Here is a 22,399-nt window from a genome sequence, read left to right on the forward strand (position 1 = left end):
TTGAGAATCTTTCCTTTATCGGTGGATGAAGATCTCATGTAATTTTCCTGTGTTCTGCTACATGTCCTCATGGGCTTCTCAGTTTTTTAAGTACTTTTTTACTATAAAACACAGTGTAAGTAATGAAAATACCTATGGAGAACTTTTATGTGACACTTATTCATGTATATTTGGTTTCCCCCTGAGAATGGGAAACCTATTCTGACAAGATAAGAGTATAGAGGAGAAAGATACTTTGAGAAAGGTTGGTTCGGTTCAATTTCTATTGAAATTCCTAAACTTGCATCTAAAAATTTAGCCTGTGAAGTGGCTCCTGTTGGAAGGACAAAGAAGTAACTGGTTGCTTCTGGAAGGGTTAAGACGGGACTGGCCGCAGGTGAAGTGGCCAACGGTTTGTGGGAGGGTAGGGGGGAGGGAAATACATGTAAATTATAAAGTGAACTAAAAAATAAATAAATAACAAGGTGGTGAGGTGGCAGAGGCTCTCGCCATCCCCCCACCTTCCTTTGTATCCCTTCCCCTCACTTTTTCTTCCTGTTTTCTTTACCCCATCCTTGAGTCACGAGTCTGTTCAGAGGCTATTCTAAATTTAACATAAGCAACAAAGACATCCAACATCTAGCCAAAAGGTTTTTTGGTATTATTCAGTCCATTGGGTTGAATAACCCATTGCTCTTAATAATTAATTAAGTTACCCTATTAAACCTGCGATCAGGCCAACTCTCTCTCCCACTCTTTATCATTTTTCTCTCACCTTCATAAGTGGAAAAAAGCCTGATTTCAGGGTTAACATCAACCTAACTCAGTTATTGCGGTTTTCAGTGTTATGGGAACTCTGAAATTCAATCCTAAACCAAAGGTTTACACTTTTTGCTGCCGTCAATCATCTTAGCTAACCTCTCGGAAAACACAAGTTCACTTCAACTGGGTCAAAAGGTCACGTCTGTCAGTTGTGATTGGTAGATTTCGATCCATTTTGCTTGTTTCTGTTTTCATTGTTCATTGCAATATTTATTATGATAATTTGTCGGCAGCGAAAAATGCAATCATAAGTTGGATTTTGAATTTTAGAGTTCACATATCACTGAAAACTGCAATAATGTAATAGAGTCACTAGCCATTTAGTTTCTATGTTCTGCATAAGCATCTTTCATAAGTCAGACTTTCTTCGCTTTCTTGCTGTTTGTGCCTTCCGCCAGTGATAAAATTATATCTGTGCTCACAGTCCTCACAGCACACAAGCTAAGTACTGGCATAAGCCAACAGTTGGATCCAATCAGCATTGCAAAATACTTCATGTCTGGTGTCAGAAGGGAAGCCGTCAGAAGTTGGTTTGTGCCTTCCATGTTGCCTTTGAATGCTTCGAACGCTACGATCCAATGTAAGCTTACATTGAAAATGTTTGGTGTCCCAAGTTCTTTTATAGATTGTTTAATATTTGTACATGTAGTGATCATCAGTGCCAAGCACATTTAGGAATCAATCCAGCCGTCTTGTAAGTTGTCATGAAAGGAACGGCGTTGTTCCATCGCTAGGTACAATCTCAGGCTTGTAGCCTATTCTCTCTTGAATTTTCGCAATCCTCTTTGGATCGTTGAACGCCATTGGCGAATCATCAAGCAAGCTTTGTACTTTAGCATCCTCATCCCCCTTCTTTGTGTCCATCATCCACATCTTTTTTGCTTTTTCGAATTCTTCTATGTCCTCTCCTTTCAGTTCTATACGTGTGGGCTTTCTTCGTAGCATGATTGTGAAGAAAATGACCGTTTTTTTCGGTGTCTGTTAGACGATGGGCGATTAAAAATGGCGGCAAAACAACTCACTGAGCCCACGGTATTACATGCCAGCACCACTCCCCATGAAAGATAATTTTCAAAATGGCCGCCTTCGAGAAGCAAAAAGTGTCTTGTCTTTCTCAAGTAGATCTGAGTAAGAAAGGAAGCATAGATGACCAAATCATGGACTTAGTGCAATACATTAACGCCAAAGATAATTATTTTACCACGAGTTCTTGCTCTGGAAGGATATCAGTTTTCTCTGAGGTCGGTCAATTTTCGGAAGAAAAATATTTGTTGACAGACAACTTGTGTCCGATGTGTTGTCCAGTGTCCATTTGGGAGGCCAAATTAATATATATTGCTAACTAGCGTTGAGAAGCTTAGCGTTGTTAAATTTTTAATATGGTCCAATTTGGTCAACTTATTGAACGAAGTTTTTTAACTGTGATTTTATCATCAGCTTGTAGATCAGAAGAAGAAACATTGTGAGTGGCTTTATGTTACCCATAATGCAGCTGGAGAAGAAGAAGTTGTAAGTATGTATAAAAAAATACATAAAATTTAACACTGAAAAAATGGTCCCAAGGGAAACAGTTAATTTTGTTTCCCGTGAATCTTGGTTTTCCCCTTGGCTCTGCTGTGGGGGAAACAAAATAAATTTACACCTGCTTTCAGTGTTACGTGCATAGCTATCTTTCTTCATACATATTTAGACGTGCGTTTGAAATGAGCCAATCAAAACGATGCATACCAGTGTTGGTTTCATGCAAATGAGCCCGCATGTTTAGAAGGTCATGCTGGTGGGCTGTGATTGGCAGATTTCAATCCCACTTGTTTGTTAAGCACGTCAAAAGCCCAGGGGGGGGGGGGTACTCCGGCTTGTAAATGACGGGGATGATCGAATGAAGGCAAAACTCAGGAACCCCCAAAAATCCCTAAGTCTTCCGACATTACCCAAAAAAATCCCAGGACCAAAAATAATCCCCCAAAAAATCCCTTGTCAAATTACCCCTAAATTACCAGGAGGGGCAATAACATAACACAAAGAACACTCGTTTTGTTTATTCATGATACCATTAATACGCCAAGGCCGTGCCAAGGCCCTTTCGTTCGTTTTTAATACCCCAAAAAATCCTTTATCTAAATCAAGTCACCCAAAAAAATACTTACCAAATTTTCCAACCCAAAAAAATCCCGGAATCGAAAATTTCAAACCCAAAAAAATCCTTCAGTCATCCCCATTATTAACAAGCCGGAGTACCCCCCTGGGGTCAAAAGATGGATGTCCCTAGAGAACTGCTATGCACATAACACTGAAAGTGGGTGTAACTGATTTTCTGAGGGACCAGTCATTAAGTGATTTCTTAAATAGCACAAGGAAGACATTAGAAGAAAGGCAGTCATCAGTCAACATTTGCACTGTTACCCTGTGATGTCATAGATTTTGCAATGTTTTGAGATTTTTGTTGTAACCTTAAAAAATTAGAAGGTCACGACAAAAACCTCAACTCCTCTCCCCCTCCCCCCAAAAAATAAACCATGAAATAGCCCAAAAGGACAACAAAAGACAAGCAAGGTGAGTGCATTTTCTTTATTTTATTAAAAGAAGGAAAATTTTTACTTTGTTGAGCATTTAAATTCTGTTTTATTTTAAACTCCATATAATGTCTTATAGAGCCCTTAAATCATTCTTGATGACCTAAATTGTAACATAACACCATGTACTTCATGTAACGTAGTTACATCCCACTCGTTACAGTCACATATATATTAAATCACTAACATTTGCATTTCAATGACTCAATGTCTTCAATGGTGTGTTTGAGAAGCCTTTGGTTGGACTGGAGGTCCTGGGTTCAAACCCTCCTCCCTGCCACTAGATGGATTTGTGTTCAGTAGTCCCAAATTCAACTCCCCCACGCTTTGTAAATAGCCAACTGGTCAGCCTCATGCCAGTTGATTTTATTTTGTTTATTTACAATATTTGTTTGTTTACTAAGTGTCCTCAATTAGCAAAGTTGTGCTAAATACCTTGACACTTAATGAAGTGACTTTTTAGTTATGATGATAATGACTGATATCTATTTTCTCATGATCAGTTGACAATGCTAGCATGTTTATTGGGTGTAGCAATTCATAAGAGGATCATCTTAACCTGCATATTTGACTTCTAGATTAATTCCTTGAAAGGCTGTCAGGGAAGTGCTGTGTTCAAGTTTGAACCATTTGTTTTGCATGTTCAGTGCAAAGACCTCAATGCTGGACAACAGATGGTGAGTAATTTTAATATCTATATCAAATTTATCATGTCATATGTAGTTAATTTTAACAAAATCAAGAAGCATGATGTGTAAGAAACAGCATTTCAGTATTTAAGAGAGGATTATTTATTAGAATCAAACACGCCGATTGCGTCGAGTCTCACAACGTTCTGCGACGTCCCTGTAATCTGAGAGCACCGGTTGTGCAATGACGCATGAATACATTTGATTGTCTGAATCATCAATAATAACAGAAACGCATGTGGTTAGATATCACATAACAAGTCACGCAACTTGTCACATCTTCCCTATTCTCTAAGTTTAAAAAAGTTAACTGAGGACACACTCCTATATGAGTCTCAAACAAAACGTTCTCCTTATGGAGTGATAAAGTCTTTGAGCCACCCAGGAGGCTTCGTTTGTCGCTGTGACCTCCGCGGGCCAACGGTTTCACTTGGTACTGATGCAGGGTAGTTCTCAGGTGAGGCAGTAATTTCGGCTTCGTCCCTTTTCGGTGTCAGGTTGTCCGGGAAACACACGTCCTCAGGCAAGGTAGCCTCGTTTGGCTCGCCTGTTTTCATCAGCTGCCTTCGATTTCTCCTGTAAACTGCGTTCCCTACTTGAACCCTGAAGCTCCTGGGTCCTGCTGTTGCTGTGCATGTTCCAGGACTCCACGTTTTCTCACCAGGTAGTTTCATGCGCACCGTGTCGCCGATACTGATTGGCTCCAAAGGTTTAGCTTGCTTGTTATAGTAGAACAATTGCCGCTGCTTTGTACCTAGCAGTTTGCGACTATCTTCTTCTGTAGGAAAGTTGGGCTGCAATAGGGAGCCTGCTACTGGGAGCAGTGTCTTACAGCGGCGACCCATCAAACGTTGGGCAGGGCTGGTTCCAATTCCAGCTGTGGGCGTGTTGCGCCAGTCCAACAATGCTTGAAATTCTGACGTTCCGGATGCCTTGCACTTTCTAAACAGATTCTTGACAGTCTGGACTGCTTTCTCTGCCTTTCCATTTGATTGGGGATAGGTTGGCGACGATGTCTTGTGTTCAAACGACCATGTCTTTGCGAAAACTGTGAACTCGGCAGAGGAGAACTGCGGACCATTGTCCGTGATTAAGGTGTCGGGTACACCAAATCTTGCAAATATTGCTTTCAGCTCCCTGATTATGGCCCGAGAGGTGAGGTTGCTCAGGCGAGCTACCTCGATAAAGTTACTGTAGTAGTCACTGACAACTAGTAATACTCTGTTGTCAATCTCACAGAGGTCAGCAGCGACTTTAGCCCAGGGCCGTGCGATGAACTCGTGCTGCAGTATAGGTTCTTTCCCCTGGCCAGCGCGATGAGTCAGACAGATGTCACACTTGGAGATGTACTCCTTGATATCCGTGGTCATACGTGGCCAATACAGGGTTTCTCTCGCACGGCGTATGCATCCTTCAATGCCGATGTGAGTCCCGTGTGTCTGCTCCATAAGTTCCTTCCTCAGAACTGCAGGAATGACAATCTGCTGACCTTTAAAGACAAGTTCATCCTAGCCTGAGTATCAGGCTTTTCTAAGGGGTAGGGGGAAAAGGAAGGAGCGCGGACGGAAAGAAAAGCCTGACACAGAGGCTTTAATTCCAGTCTTCCACCCCTCACGGCGTGATAAGCGTCAACCAATCAAATTCATTTCCGGTTGTCACTTGCGAGGCCGGACCAAGATATAACTGATAAGACACAATACATCTTGCAACAATATTTATAATGCCGATCCCGGCATCAATAAAATGCAAGTAATCAACGTTTTCACGGAACATATATCTTGTCCTTACACGGCGAAAATTTCGAGAGTTTAAAGTATATCTTACAAATAGAATTGAGCAAAAACAAGCTAGCAAAACATGTGGCAAAGAAGTGTGAAACAAACAGGAAACCACGCAGCGCAGACAATTATGCAATGACCACTAGACATTTCCTTGGCCACAATCTTACGGCTCTATTTAATACATAATGCCTCTAAATAAAACAGTGCCCCTCAGAAAGAAGTGAGAAGCAAATTACGTCGAAAAACCGAATTTAACACAGAACGGCAAGGGTACAAATGTCACAAACGTAGGCCCGTCCCCTTTATTTTGCTAAAACTCCGAGGACGTCGACTTTCCGTTTCACAAGCAGCTTTCGAGGCATAATTTCTGTCCTCTATTACGTCTAATTCCAGGAAAAACTGTAGAGCGCCTTTACGAGCCGTTTTGAATTCGTCGCCTTCCATAAATACACTGAAATAACGCTGAATAACGTCGAGCGAAGTTTTCGCTCACTGTTCGTTCGCGTGGACATCAGTACATTGAAGACGCCGTTATGAAATTTTTATTTCCGGTGGTGTGACGTCAGGGCCCATTGTGAATTACCCAATCAGCGCCACATCCAGAATCTGGATGTTTGACATGACCCAATCAAAGCGTTTGTGTCAGGCCTTCCTCTCCTCTTTCCTTCCCTACCCTCCCCCCTCCCCTTAGGAAGGCCTGATACTCAGGTTAAGTTCATCCTGGATGGTTAATTCACCACGCACGTCAAAGTTGGGGCGCACACATTCGGGAGCCTGTGCTCTGTTTTCTGGCCATCCACTTCTGATGATGTCCCGTAGCTTCTGCTGTACTGGGTCATCTGCTGCTGCATTTTTCAGCTGTTGCCAACGGTCACCAGTCACCGGGAGCCAGACACGGTGATCTATGTCTTCTAACTCTCTTGAAAACTCGGTAGCATTCACCTCTGGCAGGTAGGCGCGACTCAGTGTATCTGCCAGAAGCATTTCTTTCCCCTTCTTGTACTTGACTTGTAAATTGTATTTCTGCAGGCGCAACAACATCCGCTGCAGACGCTTTGGGGCTGCAGCCAGTGGCTTAATGAAGATCGGCTCCAACGGTTTATGGTCTGTCTCTACGTTTACCAGGTCTCTGCCATAGACATAAGCATCAAAACGATCACAAGCGAAGATAATCGCGAGCAGTTCCTTTTCGATTTGAGCGTAACGTGTCTCGGCCGGTGTTTTCTAATAAAGAGCATTTCGTAAATTAAACAGTCCAACTTCGTGCGGCATTTCTTTAAAACAGAAAACTGGTCTTGTACATTGTAGACTTGCAGCTGGTGGTCTTCTTTTAAGTGTCGGTTTTGTAGCCTGTTGTGAAATTACTTCCGGTGGAAGCAGTAAACGTTAAACGTTTCTTCCGTTCAGAAGTTAATGCATCGCCATTAGAAAAATAAACAGCAACTGTTTTGCTGGAAATGTAGTCGTTAGAAATGGGATGTGTAGCCGTAAGGTAAAGAATAACGAGGAGAAGCGGCTTTTGGTAATATCCAAACGAAAATTTAACTCTCAATGTGGGGTTAAGATTGCGTGACGAGACAAAAGGTAACTCTGTCGTGCGTAACCTAACCTGCGATCAGGCGTTATTTTTCTGCATCAAGCCGAGTAGAAATCTTTCTAACTCGAAAGGAAACAACTATTTCGATTAAACATGTTAAAGGCAAACGTCAAAGTTTACCTTTTTTAACCAAGCCAAAGTATATGAGTCGCAAAGCACCCAGCCGTCGCGACTGACAAGTACAGCATTTACTCCGCGAAAATAAAAAAATGCTTGAACTGAAAGACGTTTGAATTCTTCCATGATATGTTCGAACAACAATGCCCAGGATAAACCTTCTACTCATACTAACTTCATGCAAAAAAAGTCGATATCTCGAAGAGATCTTTGATTCTTTGGAACAGCGACCATGGAGCTTATCCATTTGGTGGGCGTGGTCACTCGGGCAATGACACCTTGGGCCTCTAGAGCATCTAATGTTTCCTTGAGCTGAGGCCTTATTCGCCAGCCAGTTGTCCCAGGCCCTCACTGAAAACATCTGGGAACTGCAACATTAGCTCCTCTTTGGTTACTGGTGATGGCTGGTCTTCTACGGCATAAACACGGGAACTTCCTGTCTCGGGCTTGTTGAGGAGGTCATTGTCCTTGTACTGTATGATGTTCATAGCTAAGCATGACTTGATACCGAGAATTGGGCGGATGTCTTCGTTGTCCACCAGGCGGCAGTCTAGAAGGTATGACTTCTCGTTTCTCCAAACGCGGATGCTGACGCGACCAATGACTTTAATTTTCGAGCCACCATAAGCAACCAGTGATGCCTGCGTGCGATTTACTTTTTCAAGCTTCTCATCTTTGGATGCCTTCTTATAAACTTGTAATGGTAGCTGGGCTCCAGTGTCCGGTTGGAAACGGACAAAATTACCAGACTCTAGTTTCAGTGTCACTAGTTGCGAATCGTCAAGTTTCACAGCTGCTACTTCAATCTGGTACATCTCGCCAGCTTCATCATCGTCTTCTAGGTCAGTTGCCTTAACTTCCTTCGATGTACATCTAGATGCGAAGTGGTTCCGCTTTCCACATTTTAGGCATTCCTGGCCAATCGCGGGACAGGATTCCAATTTTTCCGGATGTTGATATCCACATTTTAAACACTCTTTGCCACGTCGCCCCTGTTTTCTACGATTTTTCTTGAGCTTCCACGAGTTAGGTATGCGTTCCTGATCTCCTTTAGCTTTCTGGTCCTGATCGACTTTGTTTGCCTCCGCTTCGGCGACGTCTCCCTGACCCACGATTTTCATTTGCGCGTGCATGCTTTCGGCTGAGCGACATATCTCATCTGTTCTCGCCAGGTCGAGTTTGGATTCTCTTAGCAGCCGCTCTCTCACTTTCGTATCGCGTATGCCGAAAATCAAGCGATCTCTGAGTATTTTGTCGGGGGTAATTGTGTCGAAGTCACATCCCTCTGCTAGCTTACGGAGTGCAGTCTTGTACTGGTCATAGCTTTCTCCAACTTCTTGTGTCCAGCGATTAAATCGGTAGCGCTCGAATGGGACGTTTTTACGTGGCTGGCAATATTCGGCAAACTTTTGTAGAACTGGGGCAATCTTGTCCTGGTCTCCTTCTTTGGCCCAGTCTGTAAATGTGGAATAAACATCGCGAGCTTCTTCTCCTATGACTGTAAGGAGAGTAGCCACTTGGACCGTTTCCGACTTCTTGTTTAACTCCGTGGCTAGCGAATAGCTGTTCCACGCCAAATTAAACTTTTTCCACTTCTCTGCGGCGTTTTGATCATGAATTTCCAGCGGTGTTGGCGGCGGCAAGCTAAATCCCGATGCCATTTCTTCGATTGAGCGTGAATCCGGTCACCGCTGCCACCATGTAAGAAACAGCATTTCAGTATTTAAGAGAGGATTATTTATTAGAATCAAACACGCCGATTGCGTCGAGTCTCACAACGTTCTGCGACGTCCCTGTAATCTGAGAGCACCGGTTGTGCAATGACGCATGAATACATTTGATTGTCTGAATCATCAATAATAACAGAAACGCATGTGGTTAGATATCACATAACAAGTCACGCAACTTGTCACATGATGTTCAAGCAGATGCGAGTCACAAAAGAAAGTAAGAAAGAAAGTTTATGAAAAATAATTTATCATAGAGCGGTTTTCACTTGAGTGTCGAAAGTTAATTGCATTTGCTTTGGTTTTGCATTGCTACGCTTACTGATTGGCTTAAAGATTTCGCGCCACTTTCTCAGCCAATCAGAACTAAAACCAAAACCAATCGTGACTCGCTCGCGCACGTTTTCCCGCGCTTTGTGTCAGCTACATGTATTTGCTTTGAGTTTTGATTGGTTCACTGGATTGTCAGTGTCCTTTGTGATTGGCCAGAGTAATTACTTTGGTTTTGGTTTTACGACACTCAATTGAAAACTGCTCTAAAATATAAAATTAATACTCTCTCTGAAAGGGTTCTCCTTTCATTGCACTATTGCATTGGCTAAACTCACTTACTGCCATATTTTACCTATTATAATATTAAATAGACTGTGGCCAGTTGTTCAAGGGGAAGACAGCACTTTCCATGGTATAAATCACTATCCAGGGGATACGTGTTCATAAAACAAACAATGCTATATATCCACTGGATAGTGATTCATCCACTGAATAGCATTATACATCCTTTGAATAACTGGGGCCAGGTGTAGAAGTCACTGTCTAACAGTTCTTCATTACAGTTTACCATGATTATGTTTTAAAAACAATGTAAAAAAATAATATTTTATTTTGTAGCTTAAAGCGGCTCTCATATCCGGTTTCAAAAATTCTGGAATTGTTATCGGCAAGAAGGCAAATGTGATAGTGGTGGGTATCTTATTCTGAGCTGATTACAGTATCGACATAAAAAATTGGCCACTTTTTAGTTTTTAAAGGATCCTAGTCAGCCACGCCTCTATTATTGTTTACATTCCGGCAACTGCGGGGAGTCTCGTTTCAGATTACATGTGACGCGCGTACAAAGTCAACAGACTGCGACGAAATTTGACAACGCGCGAAAGTTTTCACTCGAATCAACTTTAAAAGATCTGCCAGAATGTAAGGAATGAACATCAAAGATGGTGATAGCTTATTAGATATCAAAGAATCTTTTTCTCCGGGGCCATCTTGAAGCCGAGATATTTATGTTTCGTCCGTTGTCAGAAGTGCAGGGCAAAGTGAGAGCGGAGAAGCGATCGCTTTAATAGTTGCCTCTTCGGCGGACTCCGTTCGAGTGTCGATCGAGTGCTAAGGAATGAAATAATTTTCTCTTAGCTCTACTATTCAAAATATTTTCTTTTGTTATAGAGTATTCGTGTTCCTTTTTCCTTTGTAAGATTTGTTCCTGCAAGATTACGTGGAGTCGAAAGAGAACGGCTAAATCTGCTGGTTGTCCTTCTCGAAATGCCGCACTTGAGTGCTCTAGCATATGCAAATGTGGAACTAAAAATAGGCGTGCAAGAATAAAACAAGTGTTGTATTTCTGCAAACTGGCTATAACTAAGTCCCTTGATGCCAAGACTCATTTCAGAGATCGAACGATGATTGCCGTGAAAGAATTCTCTTTGTTTGTTCAGTGGTTTTGGCCGACAACGCTTTGGAATGCGAGATGCCACCGGGCATCCCACTTACAAACGAATATGTTAACGGCAAATTAAAAGAAACCAATAAAATAAACGCTTGAAATGAAGCACAGATAATTACTTAAGACTTTGATGGTAGTTTAAGATGTGAATATACTGCGTACGCGAGGATGCGCTTGGATTGTCAACTACAATTGAAAACACTCGAGATTAGATGGCATATAAAATGGCGGATTAGGCTCTTGAAACGCGCCAAGCATCATGGTTGACTAGGATCCTTTAAGCTCAATGTTTCCAGAATATGTGTGTTCTAGTCCTGGCCTACAGTGAAACCCCATAAATCCAACCATCACTTTGGGCTATCTTGAAACCAAAGTTCTTATCTTAAATTTTATCTTATCTTATTATCAGCAGTTGTAAAGTTATTAGCCTCAAATGATCAAAAAATAATTAATAAGGTATAGTATTTTGACCTCTTTTCACTTTGCCATGGCCACAATGAATCTTGATGTCATTTGCAGGGCTCACCAAAACCCCCATCTGGTTGTCCAGGACAAGTAGATTTTGCTGCTGGGCAAGTGACTTTTCATGCTCACTTGCCCAACGGGCAAGGGCCCTGCATGTCAAAACATCAATTAACTTAATGTCATGAATTATTAATAAGTTTGAGAGCCTGGGCAAGGGGGGAAAGTGCCCGGGCAAGCAAAGTTTGAGTTACTTGTCCCATGGGCAAATTGGAATTCAAATTTTTTCGAGCCCTGATTTGGATATGATCTTGTAAACTGCTAAATATTTACTGGTTAACAGTAAACATTTTTTAGCTGGACCAATAGAATGCAAAAGACAGGATGGTCTGGTCTAAACTATAGTGTTCGCTGGTGTGTTCTCTGTTTATTTCAGGCAGTTAGAAGTACCCAGAGCCTGGAAGTGCCACTTGTTCATAAGGGAGAACTCATGGTCTCTGACAAGGTATTTTTAATTAACTGTGAAGTTGAAGTTTCCTAACAAAACCTCTGCAAAATCTTTTTGGTATCATACATAGGCATGCAATGTGTGCACTCAGAGATGGCTATGTTGTTTATGGAATTTGAAATCTTTGCATAATATTACTAGTAATGGGCCTGTGATGCTAGCCAATATTGAAGAAGATGATTAATATGTCTTTCATGACAAGAAAGCCCAAATGTGACCCTATTTGGGAAAACCGGGCTTAACGAAAATAGCGTTGTAACGAATTATCAATGCATTTACAATGCTTTGATAATGCATTTACAACGCGTTGATAATGCATTTACAACGCATTGGAAATGATTCTCAACGCATTCACAATGTTATTCAGTCCGTTGTGAAAACGTTGGAAATGTTCGAAAAAATTTAGTAACGAATAAAAGATGTTTCTTGACGCGTTGGCTGCTTTTTCCAACGTTAAAATGGGAATGTTTCGCAAAAGGTTGAAATACTGGAAAATATTTCGCTCTGTTTCAATAAAGACGTCAAAATTCGGCATCAGAGAGAATTTGATTTTATTTAACTAAGAGAATATAAAAAGTTTTTTTTTAAGAACTGCAAGCATAAAGAGCCAAGACCACGAAAATAATAATTATGTTTCGCTCCCGAACTCATACTGCGCCGTGCGTGACTTGTTGGATGACATGAACCGTCCCAACAATGTTTATCCCAGCACTAATTAATATTTGATAAAGTGTAACATTTTTACTCGGCAAAGGCATTTAAGAGATTTTTATGAGACATAAAGTCTTCTGTTTAAAGTTTTCTGCGTTTGTAAACTGGATGAAACTGAACGGTTTACAAATCTTTTCAGAAAAATCTAAAAAAGAATTTATACGAGGCAGACACGGCAGACAATGTAGCGCCGCATGACTGTTTACCCGTCGCTAAAAAAAGTAAAGTTTGCGCCTTTTATTTTTATGCTGTTTTATTGCAACGGCCAGCGAAGCGAAGCTTTTATTGATAACTTAACAGCAGACGGGTTTAATCGGCACCAGTAATGGAGAGTTGTGGTCGCCGAATAAAATATATTTATCTTCAGAACTTGTTGCGTGCACGCGGTCGAATGTCATTTGAAACTCAGACATGCAGCATGATTTCATTCGACGCCACTTCGAAGTTTATTTTGCATTTATAGCGTTTTGCAAAATTACAGGAATAGTCCGTGTATTTGATGAGTTTCTTCTCGAAATTCAAAGCGAAATTAATGATGCAAGTGGCTTAGAAAAATCTGAAAATGAACAATTATATCCTCTCTTGTTTATACGAAGCAGACACAGCAGACGATTCAATGTAGCGCCGCATGACTGTTTACCCGTCGCTAAAAAAATTAAAGTTTGCGCCTTTTATTTTTATGCTGTTTTATTGCAACGGCCAGCGAAGCGAAGCTTTTATTGATAACTTAACATCAGACGGGTTTAATCGGCACCAGTAATGGAGAGTTGTGGTCGTCAAATAAAATATATTTATCTTCAGAACTTGTTGCGTGCACGCGGTCGAATGTCATTTGAAACTCAGACATGCAGCATGATGATTTCATTCGACGCCGCTTCGAAGTTTATTATACATTTATAGCGTTTCGCAAAATTACAGGAATAGTCCGGGTATTTTGATGAGTTTCTTCTCCAAATTTAAAGCGAAATTAATGATGCGAGTGGCTTTATAATACGCTGTAGAGAATTTCGAAAACTGGCATAACAGTCCCTCGGGAATAGTCCCGTGAATGCTCGGTGATTTCGTTTTCGAATGTTTCAAAACACGTTAAAAATATTTTGAAAACATATTAAATTGATTTTGCAACGCATTTCGTTTTCGCTGAGAAACATTTCAAAACGCTTTTCTTCAACGCATATTCAATGCATTGAAAGTGTTCTTCAACGCGTTTTCAATGCATTGAAAATGTTCTTCAACGCATTTTCAACGCGTTGAAAATGCATTTGCAACGCGTTGAAAATGCATTTCCAACGGAAAAACGGCACAACGCTATTTTCGTTAAGCCTGCTTTTCCCAAATAGGGTCACAAATGTAAATGATCTGCAGATAAATCCAGTTACTTTGCTTAATTTTCTTCATTCTTTGGGGTAACACTGTATATCACTGCCTCTCCTGGTTATAAAAATCGTCGTCATCATCATCATCATCATCATCATCATCATCATCATTCAAATGTAAATTAGATTTCTTATTTTTTTATTCTATTTCTAGATAAATTTTTACACATAATTTGTTAAGTGCCATTGAGCTCCAGGAAATGGTGCATATAAATTACATGTATTTCATTCATCATCGTCATCAATTGTCATCATCATCATTTTTTTAAAAATATTATGAAGGGAAATTATACCATGATTTCATTTAATTTCTCAGTATTTTATTTTGTTTTTAAAAATAGCCAGTAAGTATTAACTACTATCTTGCCTTTCCATCCAGTATATTGAGTTCCTGGTGAATGTTGCCAACAAGAAACTTGAGGAAAATCAAACAAGAATAGACAGGTACATACCAGTACACTTATTATAGTATCAGTGAGTCAAAACCAGTGACAAAAGTATTCCCAGTAACAATTTAAAATGACCTTAGTTTAAGAATTCTGTTTGGTTTTGGTTTTTCATGAATTTAAGTACAATAAATTATTTTAAGAAAACCGGTGCCAGTCAAGAAGGCTCATCTTGCATGGTCTCTGGTTCCACCATATCAAAGGTTGTAAAATTGTCTCAATCAATTTTAACCCCACTAGTATACACAGGCCAAAGTTGGATAAAAATTTTATGCATCTAGATGAATTGAAAAAAATATATCCATTTTAAAATGTCTAGTACGTTTCATTAGTTACCATTGCTGTGCAAACCTAAAATGTGTGAAAACTTTGTCAATAGTTTTTTTCCTGTGACCAATCACAGATGAACCACAGGGATAACAACATTTAGATTTTGCAGTGTATTTATCCCACAACTGATTGATTTTCACTCCCAAGCCAATGACATCTCTCAACTATTCTAGTGTTTGTACTTTTCTGATTCACATCAGATTTGTTAGATATTAAAAAATATTCATCGAAAAATACCATTATTTTTTGTTTCAGATTTTTTAAAAACCTCAGCCAATTGTTGAGTGAATGTAATGACAGTCATTGTACTCTTCAGAAAACAGGTACTTAAACAATGATCAATATTTCACTGTGTCTTTAAATCATGTAAACTACATCCTCCGCTTCATAAGCTGGAGGAGACTAGGCCAGAGTACAAGTATGTTTCTAATACTTGTCAACCACAGGATTACCCCCTTGGGAAACATATTTTCCATTTACACACCTGTTGGGGAGAGAGGCACTATGAGAGTAAAACGTCCAGGGTTTTCACTAAGAATTGTAATAGCAGGAGAATAGTGTAAAGGTTTGCAAAAAAAATAGGTACAGGCCTTAGAAATTTAGCCGAAGAATTCTACGTAGTAGCCGGAGAATTCTCCGATCTGCTATGCCTAATGAACACCCTGAGTGTCCTGCTCAGGAGTGACCAAAGCCAGGGCTTGAACTCAGACCGCTCAATCCAGAGTCCAGTATACTTTAATGCCACAGCAGCCCCTAAATGCATCATGAAACTAATAATCACAGCCATGGATGGTTCAAGAATTTAGTAAGGCTTTTGCAGCTAAGACTTTCGGCACCGAGTGCCACTTTAAACATACAGACTGGTGCATTGATATGAGCTTCATAAATATACAGTCATGTAAACATTTTTTTTGGCTTGAAGTTTGTGTGGTTAGACAAAGTAATGTCTACACGGAGAAGGAAAATCTCCTTTAGTTATAATAACTAATTAAAATAATATTGTTACATCCACCCATTATGGTAACACTTTGTTAGCCTGTTCCAGGCATAGTTCGGGAGGAAAAAAAACCGCTAGCGAAAAATCACTCCCCAGTCGTAGCACTAATCCCGATTTTTGTTCTGCTCCCAAAAACCAAATGCCTGCAACAGGCTACCTATGTGCAGATGTTTTGTTTTTCACCTGTTTTGTTTTTAATTCCCTAGAAATAGAACTGCTCATAGATTTCCAACCAAACTTTGCCAGTTGGTTGTTGGGTTGGGTTCATTTAGGAGCAGGAAAGCTTGTATTCTGCCATAGAAATTGATCTGTATTCATTCTATAGAAAGAATTAAATTTTGATCACAACTTTTGAACTAAGAGAAAAAAATGATGGGTCACCAAACTCGTTTACGAGAAAACAATTTTTTTTTTATTTTTTTTTTATTGCTATTATACACATAATACAATTACATTCATTTGTTTTTACAGAACATTATACATTACAATTATCGGTATCACACTAGTTACACTAAATTACAATAAATCACAATTACAATACGAGAAAACAATGATTTCTCTTTCTCGCGAGCCAAGCCGCATAGAAAAAAACCGCCATTTTGTTTACGTGCGCGCGCTAATGACTCGTAAAATTCTGCGCAGTAAGGATAAGCAAAGCAATACTAGGGAATCAACTTAATAGGTTCATTTGTTTTCAGCAGTGTTTCTTTTTCTAGGCAAGACACCAATAATAAAGGATTCTAGACTGGATAAACTGTCAACAGTACATGTCGCCAATGGAACGTCTTCACCAGCGAATTTAGATGCCCCAGAACCATGTGAAGAGGATGCATTAGACTGCCTAGAGTCCTTCTATGGGGAAGTGTCCTGAATAAGTTATGCATGGATATATATATTTTTTTAATTTCCAAAGCACAAGTCACAACTGACGGTAGACAAAGTAGAATTACAGCTGTAACTTCCTTACAGATATCTTGTTCAAACAGATGGAGATGTCTGCACCAGACAAAAACAGTTTTTTTCTGGAAAACTGACATTTCTCTATATGTCAACATCATGCAGCAGTCGAAAAATGCAAAGGACTGGGACTAATCTCACACCATGTTCAGACTCGTACCCAGTCGCTTCTCTTGCTTTTTGAGTGGCGCGCAAGGCATCAAGGGAAGGACAAACTTTTTTTTTCTACGTCCTTCCCATCATCCTCTTCGAACGTAGCCAAAAACGAAAAAACGAGTAACGACTGGGTATGAGTCTGGGGAGAGGGGAAAAGCATGTCATCCCCCGTGCTCCACCAATTTTTCCATTTTTCGCCTTCCCCCACAGAAGCAGCCTCTGCAGAGGAGAGTAACTTCCTTGAAAAAAAAAAATTGTTGAGAGGAAACAGGAAAAAGAGTTGGGATACCTTTAGTCTTGGATAAGTGTTTATTGAGATTTGACCATCCATACTCATAACAGGGCTCGAAAAATCATCCAGATGCCAAGAACTGGAACCTACTCTGATGTTATGAAGCACTCAGATGACCCACATGCATAGCAACAAAAATAAAAGGTCAACAAAACGGCGCAGGGTGAGAGGGAAGGTCAAAATCAATGGTTAATCTAACAACCAATGCCCCTAGGGATGGTTAAAAGTTGCCCATGACTCAGTTTGAGTCTTTATTATAGTTACAGGAGAAGTTTCAAACAAACTCGTGGAATTCCAATTAAAATTTCATATTGTAAACAACTTTCCAAAATTTACCAAATAGGCTTCTTTCGATATATTAAAATTCAGCTTGGTAGCGAGGACTAAAGAACACAAACAAAAGACATTTTTCAAGCATGTTTGTTCATTTCTTTTGTTTGTGTCCTTTAGGCCTCACTACCAAGCTGAATTTTAATATATCGAAAGAAGCCTATTAGCCAGTGCATCCACCTAATGACTTTTCAACTTCACTTGCCCAATGTGCAAGCAAAACATGTGGGCTGCCTGCCTTAAGGGCAAGCTGTAATAATTTTTTTTTTTGAGCCCTGCATAAGTTCTCCACAAATCAGTTTGAGTAAATAGATGTTGCTTTGAGTTCATCGCCTTCCAGAAACCGATAGGAGGGGCACAAAACAACGTCTGTTTACTCAAAAATCTGCATTATCAAGAATCACATCATCAGAATAATAATAACAAACTCTAAAAAATAAACTTTGGACAACACAATTACAACTGTTGCGCTTGGTTTATTTGTAACTGTCCTTAAATTACTATTTTGTATGTTACCAGTACAACCACATGTCCATAAGTGGCACATAAACCATTCCATCACTCTATCTTGAATATTATTTTCTGTTTTTACAGTAACATACATCCCTAGGATAACTATTCATAATTATAAAATAAAAACTGTTCACATTCAAACTAATGCAGCATGATTGCACATCACTGTGCTTGCATGATTAAATTATCCACTTTAATTAAATATGTGTACTTGGCAAAAGCCATTTAAAGAGAAATATTGCTGGTACAAAAACACTTTATAGTGGTAATTCCTGATTCTCAAAGAAAATACTGGAAAAAATAAAATTCAAGAAAACTGGATAACACGACTTCAAAAATAGTGCTGTTAGCTTTTCTACTGTATAAAACTGAAATCAAACAGTGCTGGTATAAGAACCAGACCTTCTTTGATATGCGTTACCCGATACAAATTTGGCAAAGCATTTGAAGTCTTCCCACTTGAACAACTGTGTTCTTCTAATTCTGTACAGTTTACATACACAAATGACAAGTAATTTCAATAGTCTTTCTGAACTTGACTTGATTTTGATCACAATTTATTTGGTAAACCACGCAAGCCTACTATGCAAGCTACTCTTTGTGGAGCTAGCTTTCAACAGAACTACAAAATTGTACCAAGCCTGCACAAAAACGTGGCAAGGTAAGAGTATTTTAGCATTGATGATCAATGCAGCAGATTGTAAGAAACAAAGCTTTAAAACATGTGACCTTCATATTTTTTGTTCTTTTTGCTTCTTTTTAAAGTTTTTTAGTGGTAAGTTCTTTTTGTTATTTGTTTGTTGGGTTTTTTTCTTTTTTGCAATTTTTTTCTTATTTTTTTAATTTTTTTAAATCTTTTGAGTCTATCTTTTACTCTCAATTCAAGTATAAATACAATATATACTTCTCTGCATGCAAAAATGTCAAATGAAAATTAATTAAATCTAAAATACCCTATCAAATGTGCCACTTTGAACGACATTAGGCTGATTTGCTGCTCCCACACGAGCTGGCCCAGCAGCTTGTGGTGGTACCTGACCTCTGCCACGATGCGGGGGTGCCAGAAATTCAAACATAGACGTATTGACAGAACTCAACGTGCGCGTCAGGTCACTGGGCAGGGGGTCACTCCAAAAGAAATCATGATTCAAAGCTGTATCTGCATCAATTCTTTGACCTGGATCGATGGTCAACATCTTGTCAATTAAGTCAAGAGCAAGGGGATCTTTAACATAGCTGCGTAGTCTTTCCTTTACACGTCTTTTCTGATTTGCCGGCAGGACCATTTTAGTAAACAGATCTAGTTTCTCCACCCCTGGCCACACATCAGCAGTAATGGAGCCACACAGGTGACTTATCAGAGTCAACTGGTGCTGTTCAGTGTTTCCTTGCATGATCGGAGTTCGTGTCCACAGCTCTGCCATGATGCAACCTGCACCCCACAGATCTATAGGAGGGCCATAATTTCTTTCACCTAACAAAAGCTCCGGCGGCCTATACCAAAGGGTCACTACCCGGTTGGTGTAGCGCTGACTCTGCTCTTTGTTAAGATGAATGGCACGAGCCAGCCCAAAGTCAGCCAGTTTCAGAACACCATTCTTAGTAATGAGAACATTTGCAGCCTTCATATCTCGGTGAAGGATTTTATTGCTGTGAATGAAGTAGAGCGCATTTAGCAACATTTGCACCATTTTTTTCATCTCTGACGTTGAGAACTTGATTTGGTGGTTACTGAGAAGGCCAGCAAGGTCATGTTCACAGAACTCAAACACAAGGTAGATACTTCCTTTATTGCGATTATAGGGCGATGCTAAAAATAGAGAAAACAAGAAAGTTTTTAGTTTACAGTATGTAGGTAATCTTCAGTCAAACTGACTATAGAGACTTCAAGAACCAAATTGAACATTATCTTTGAGCATCTAAAGGAATATATAACCTTAATTTGCAGATAGAAATCAAGCTACGGCTATAAATATCGATGTTTCGAAAACACCCAGAAACAACTAGAAAATGTTTGCCTAACTTTTTCAAATTGCAATCCATTACCATCCAAGCCATTTGCATGCTCGCTAACAGTTTCAGTCAGGGCTGCAAATAACCGTCGGTCATCGAAAATTGGCCGACCAAAATTTGCACATGTCAGACGAAATGCCAAGTGTGGTCGGACATGATGTCTGAACATTTTTGTGATTGTAAATTATTTTACGGCACAATGAATTAAATTCAAATTTTTTTGGCGATGTCTGACCAAACTTCAGTTTTGTCCAATGAAGATGGTGTCTTTGAAGGACAGATGTCCTTTCAAGTCAAAAAACTTATTTGCAGCCTTGGTTTCAGTGCTCTTACATAGCATTTTTTTAAAAATGGACTATTATTTTCAGGTTTCCTGTAACACAACTATAAATTTTGGTGGCTCAAAATCAGTTAAAATCTGTGACATACTCCCTTTAAGGTTTCAAGAAACAAGAATTCTACTGTACTTTCTCTGACATAACCACAAAAGAAGAGCTCCCACTTGTGGATTACTTGACAAAGCAGTTGGGCTTATTCAGAATTGTTATATGTATAGCTAGAAATTTTCCCCAACAGTGCACACTCTTTTTGGCTACTTTGAAGTCACCTCTTTTAACAATAAAAACTGTTTCCCGTCATAAGTCTCTGAGCGGGGAACATTGCAAAATCTATGACGACAGTGGGTTACAATGCAATGTTGCCCACAAATGTTGACTGAAGACCGCCATTTTCCTGAGTCTTTGTTGTGCTATTCACCTTGGGAAATAATGAGATTCTTGGGAAACAAAATTATCTGGATTTCTGAGGGATCAGTCATTAAATGTATATAATTATGGATGAAAATTCTTGACAGAATCTTCTAATTCCAATAATTTTCAACTGCAACACTTGAAAAGGAGGCACTTTTAGTTATAATACAACAACACCCTCCTACAGTGTTTTTAACTTTAAAAACTGTCAATTTTACTATTTGTCAGGTGATCGTTTCAGTACTTTCAACATATTTTGCCACATGAACAATGCCAAAAGGTGAAAACAAAAACACAACAAAAGGGTTTATTCAAGTATGTTGGAGTTTCTAGTAGAGTATAAACAAAATTCTAAAGTACAGAACATGCATATCAAGCTGTAAACTCCAGAAAATTGTTTATTACTCTTCAGAAAGTGGTGATATGCTGAAGATGACATCACAACCATCATCAATGCCTTAAATACATCGTCATTTCCATACAATTATCACAGCATAATAATTATTGAGTAACTAAATTAGGACTTTCATCCACCAGCTATATCCATCATTTTAACTTACCTTTAGTTCGACAAATTTCCAAGAGGTTCACCACATTTTCATGCTTCAGCAACTGAAGGATCTTAATCTCTCTAAGGGCGGTGATCGGGAACTGAACAATGGTGCAAAAAACACCAAAAGTTCAATGACTAGAAATATACAAGCACGGAACACTACTAAATCAAACAAATCATGTATTTACAAGAACATTAAATACCCCTTCTTTCTCGTTGTCCATGAGGACCTTCTTGAGGGCAACGATTTCTTTAAGATTCTTTCGGTTGCGTGCCTTGAACACCTCACTGCAAAACAATTCTTACAATCAACGACAAAGTCGAACTAACAAAATGGCGGACTGAAACAGTCAACAAACCCGAAGGTTCCTTGGCCAATTTTAACCATCCTTTCGTATTTGTTGACATCATGGCAGAAAGGGTAGTCCAAGAGGTCTTTACTCATTACAATTATGCGATAACGAGTGTTTTAAAGTGTGTTTTGGCAAAGAAAAGACAATCGCGTACGAAACCACGTTGTCCTCCTTACGCCGGTAAAATGAAGGTCACAGGAAGCTAGTTTCCCGGATGAGAAGAAGCGCAAAAAATCCTTCCCAGAAATCAACGCACTCACCTTCAAAATGGCGGATCATGACGTCATTAGCTTAATATTTGCATTTCTTGAGAAACGCGTGGAAATTTTCGAACAAAATCTCCCTCCTGGAACACTAATGCGCTTCGTCTATGCTTCTTCTTGCTAACACTTGGCGATCCGATCATAAAATGACACTTTTTGTAACAAAAAGTGCGTCTCCTGTTGAAATGTTTCTCTTTGCAGTACGGACCACAACAAATCGAAATTGTCGGGAATAGTTGCCAATTTTCCTTTCATATTTGCTGGAACAATATACATTAAGCCGATTATAAACGACCAATTTACAACTAGGGATGAAAAAGCTACTATAACTTGCTTCGTTTCGCTCGTAAACAACGCCTTTTTTGTTCGCAAACTGAAATCTTCA

The 22,399-nt window shown here is 39.6% G+C and overlaps 3 protein-coding genes across 4 annotated transcripts; 1 reads left to right on the top strand and 2 right to left on the bottom strand.

Moving 5' to 3' along the window:
* The first annotated feature begins 1,876 nt into the window (after positions 1 to 1,876).
* On the top strand, positions 1,877 to 17,998 carry LOC144630117 (tRNA wybutosine-synthesizing protein 3 homolog). Its single transcript, XM_078488409.1, has 8 exons — positions 1,877 to 2,042; positions 2,239 to 2,310; positions 3,953 to 4,051; positions 10,177 to 10,248; positions 11,904 to 11,972; positions 14,442 to 14,506; positions 15,094 to 15,161; positions 16,552 to 17,998. The coding sequence occupies exons 1-8, from the start codon at positions 1,878 to 1,880 to the stop codon at positions 16,704 to 16,706; spliced, it is 765 nt and encodes a 254-aa protein (XP_078344535.1). The 5' UTR covers position 1,877; the 3' UTR covers positions 16,707 to 17,998.
* On the bottom strand, positions 7,879 to 9,219 carry LOC144643692 (uncharacterized). The gene has a single exon (XM_078503053.1). The coding sequence runs from the start codon at positions 9,217 to 9,219 to the stop codon at positions 7,879 to 7,881; it is 1,341 nt and encodes a 446-aa protein (XP_078359179.1).
* A 28-nt stretch (positions 17,999 to 18,026) lies between the features above and the next one.
* On the bottom strand, positions 18,027 to 22,302 carry LOC144630086 (cyclin-dependent kinase 9-like). Of its 2 annotated transcripts, none has more exons than XM_078488375.1 (4): positions 22,012 to 22,302; positions 21,602 to 21,686; positions 21,406 to 21,496; positions 18,027 to 19,893 (listed from the first exon to the last, which is right to left on the bottom strand). In XM_078488375.1, the coding sequence occupies exons 2-4, from the start codon at positions 21,620 to 21,622 to the stop codon at positions 19,028 to 19,030; spliced, it is 978 nt and encodes a 325-aa protein (XP_078344501.1). In that variant the 5' UTR covers positions 21,623 to 21,686; positions 22,012 to 22,302; the 3' UTR covers positions 18,027 to 19,027. The 2 variants fall into 2 exon arrangements, with proteins under 2 accessions (XP_078344501.1, XP_078344494.1); XM_078488368.1 differs by lacking the exon at positions 22,012 to 22,302 and adding an exon at positions 21,758 to 21,958.
* Between the last annotated feature and the right edge of the window lie 97 nt (positions 22,303 to 22,399).

Source organism: Oculina patagonica, chromosome 1, assembly GCF_052425735.1.
Source record: "Oculina patagonica isolate OP01 chromosome 1, crgOcupat, whole genome shotgun sequence".
In the NCBI taxonomy this organism is placed as follows: domain Eukaryota; kingdom Metazoa; phylum Cnidaria; class Anthozoa; order Scleractinia; family Oculinidae; genus Oculina; species Oculina patagonica.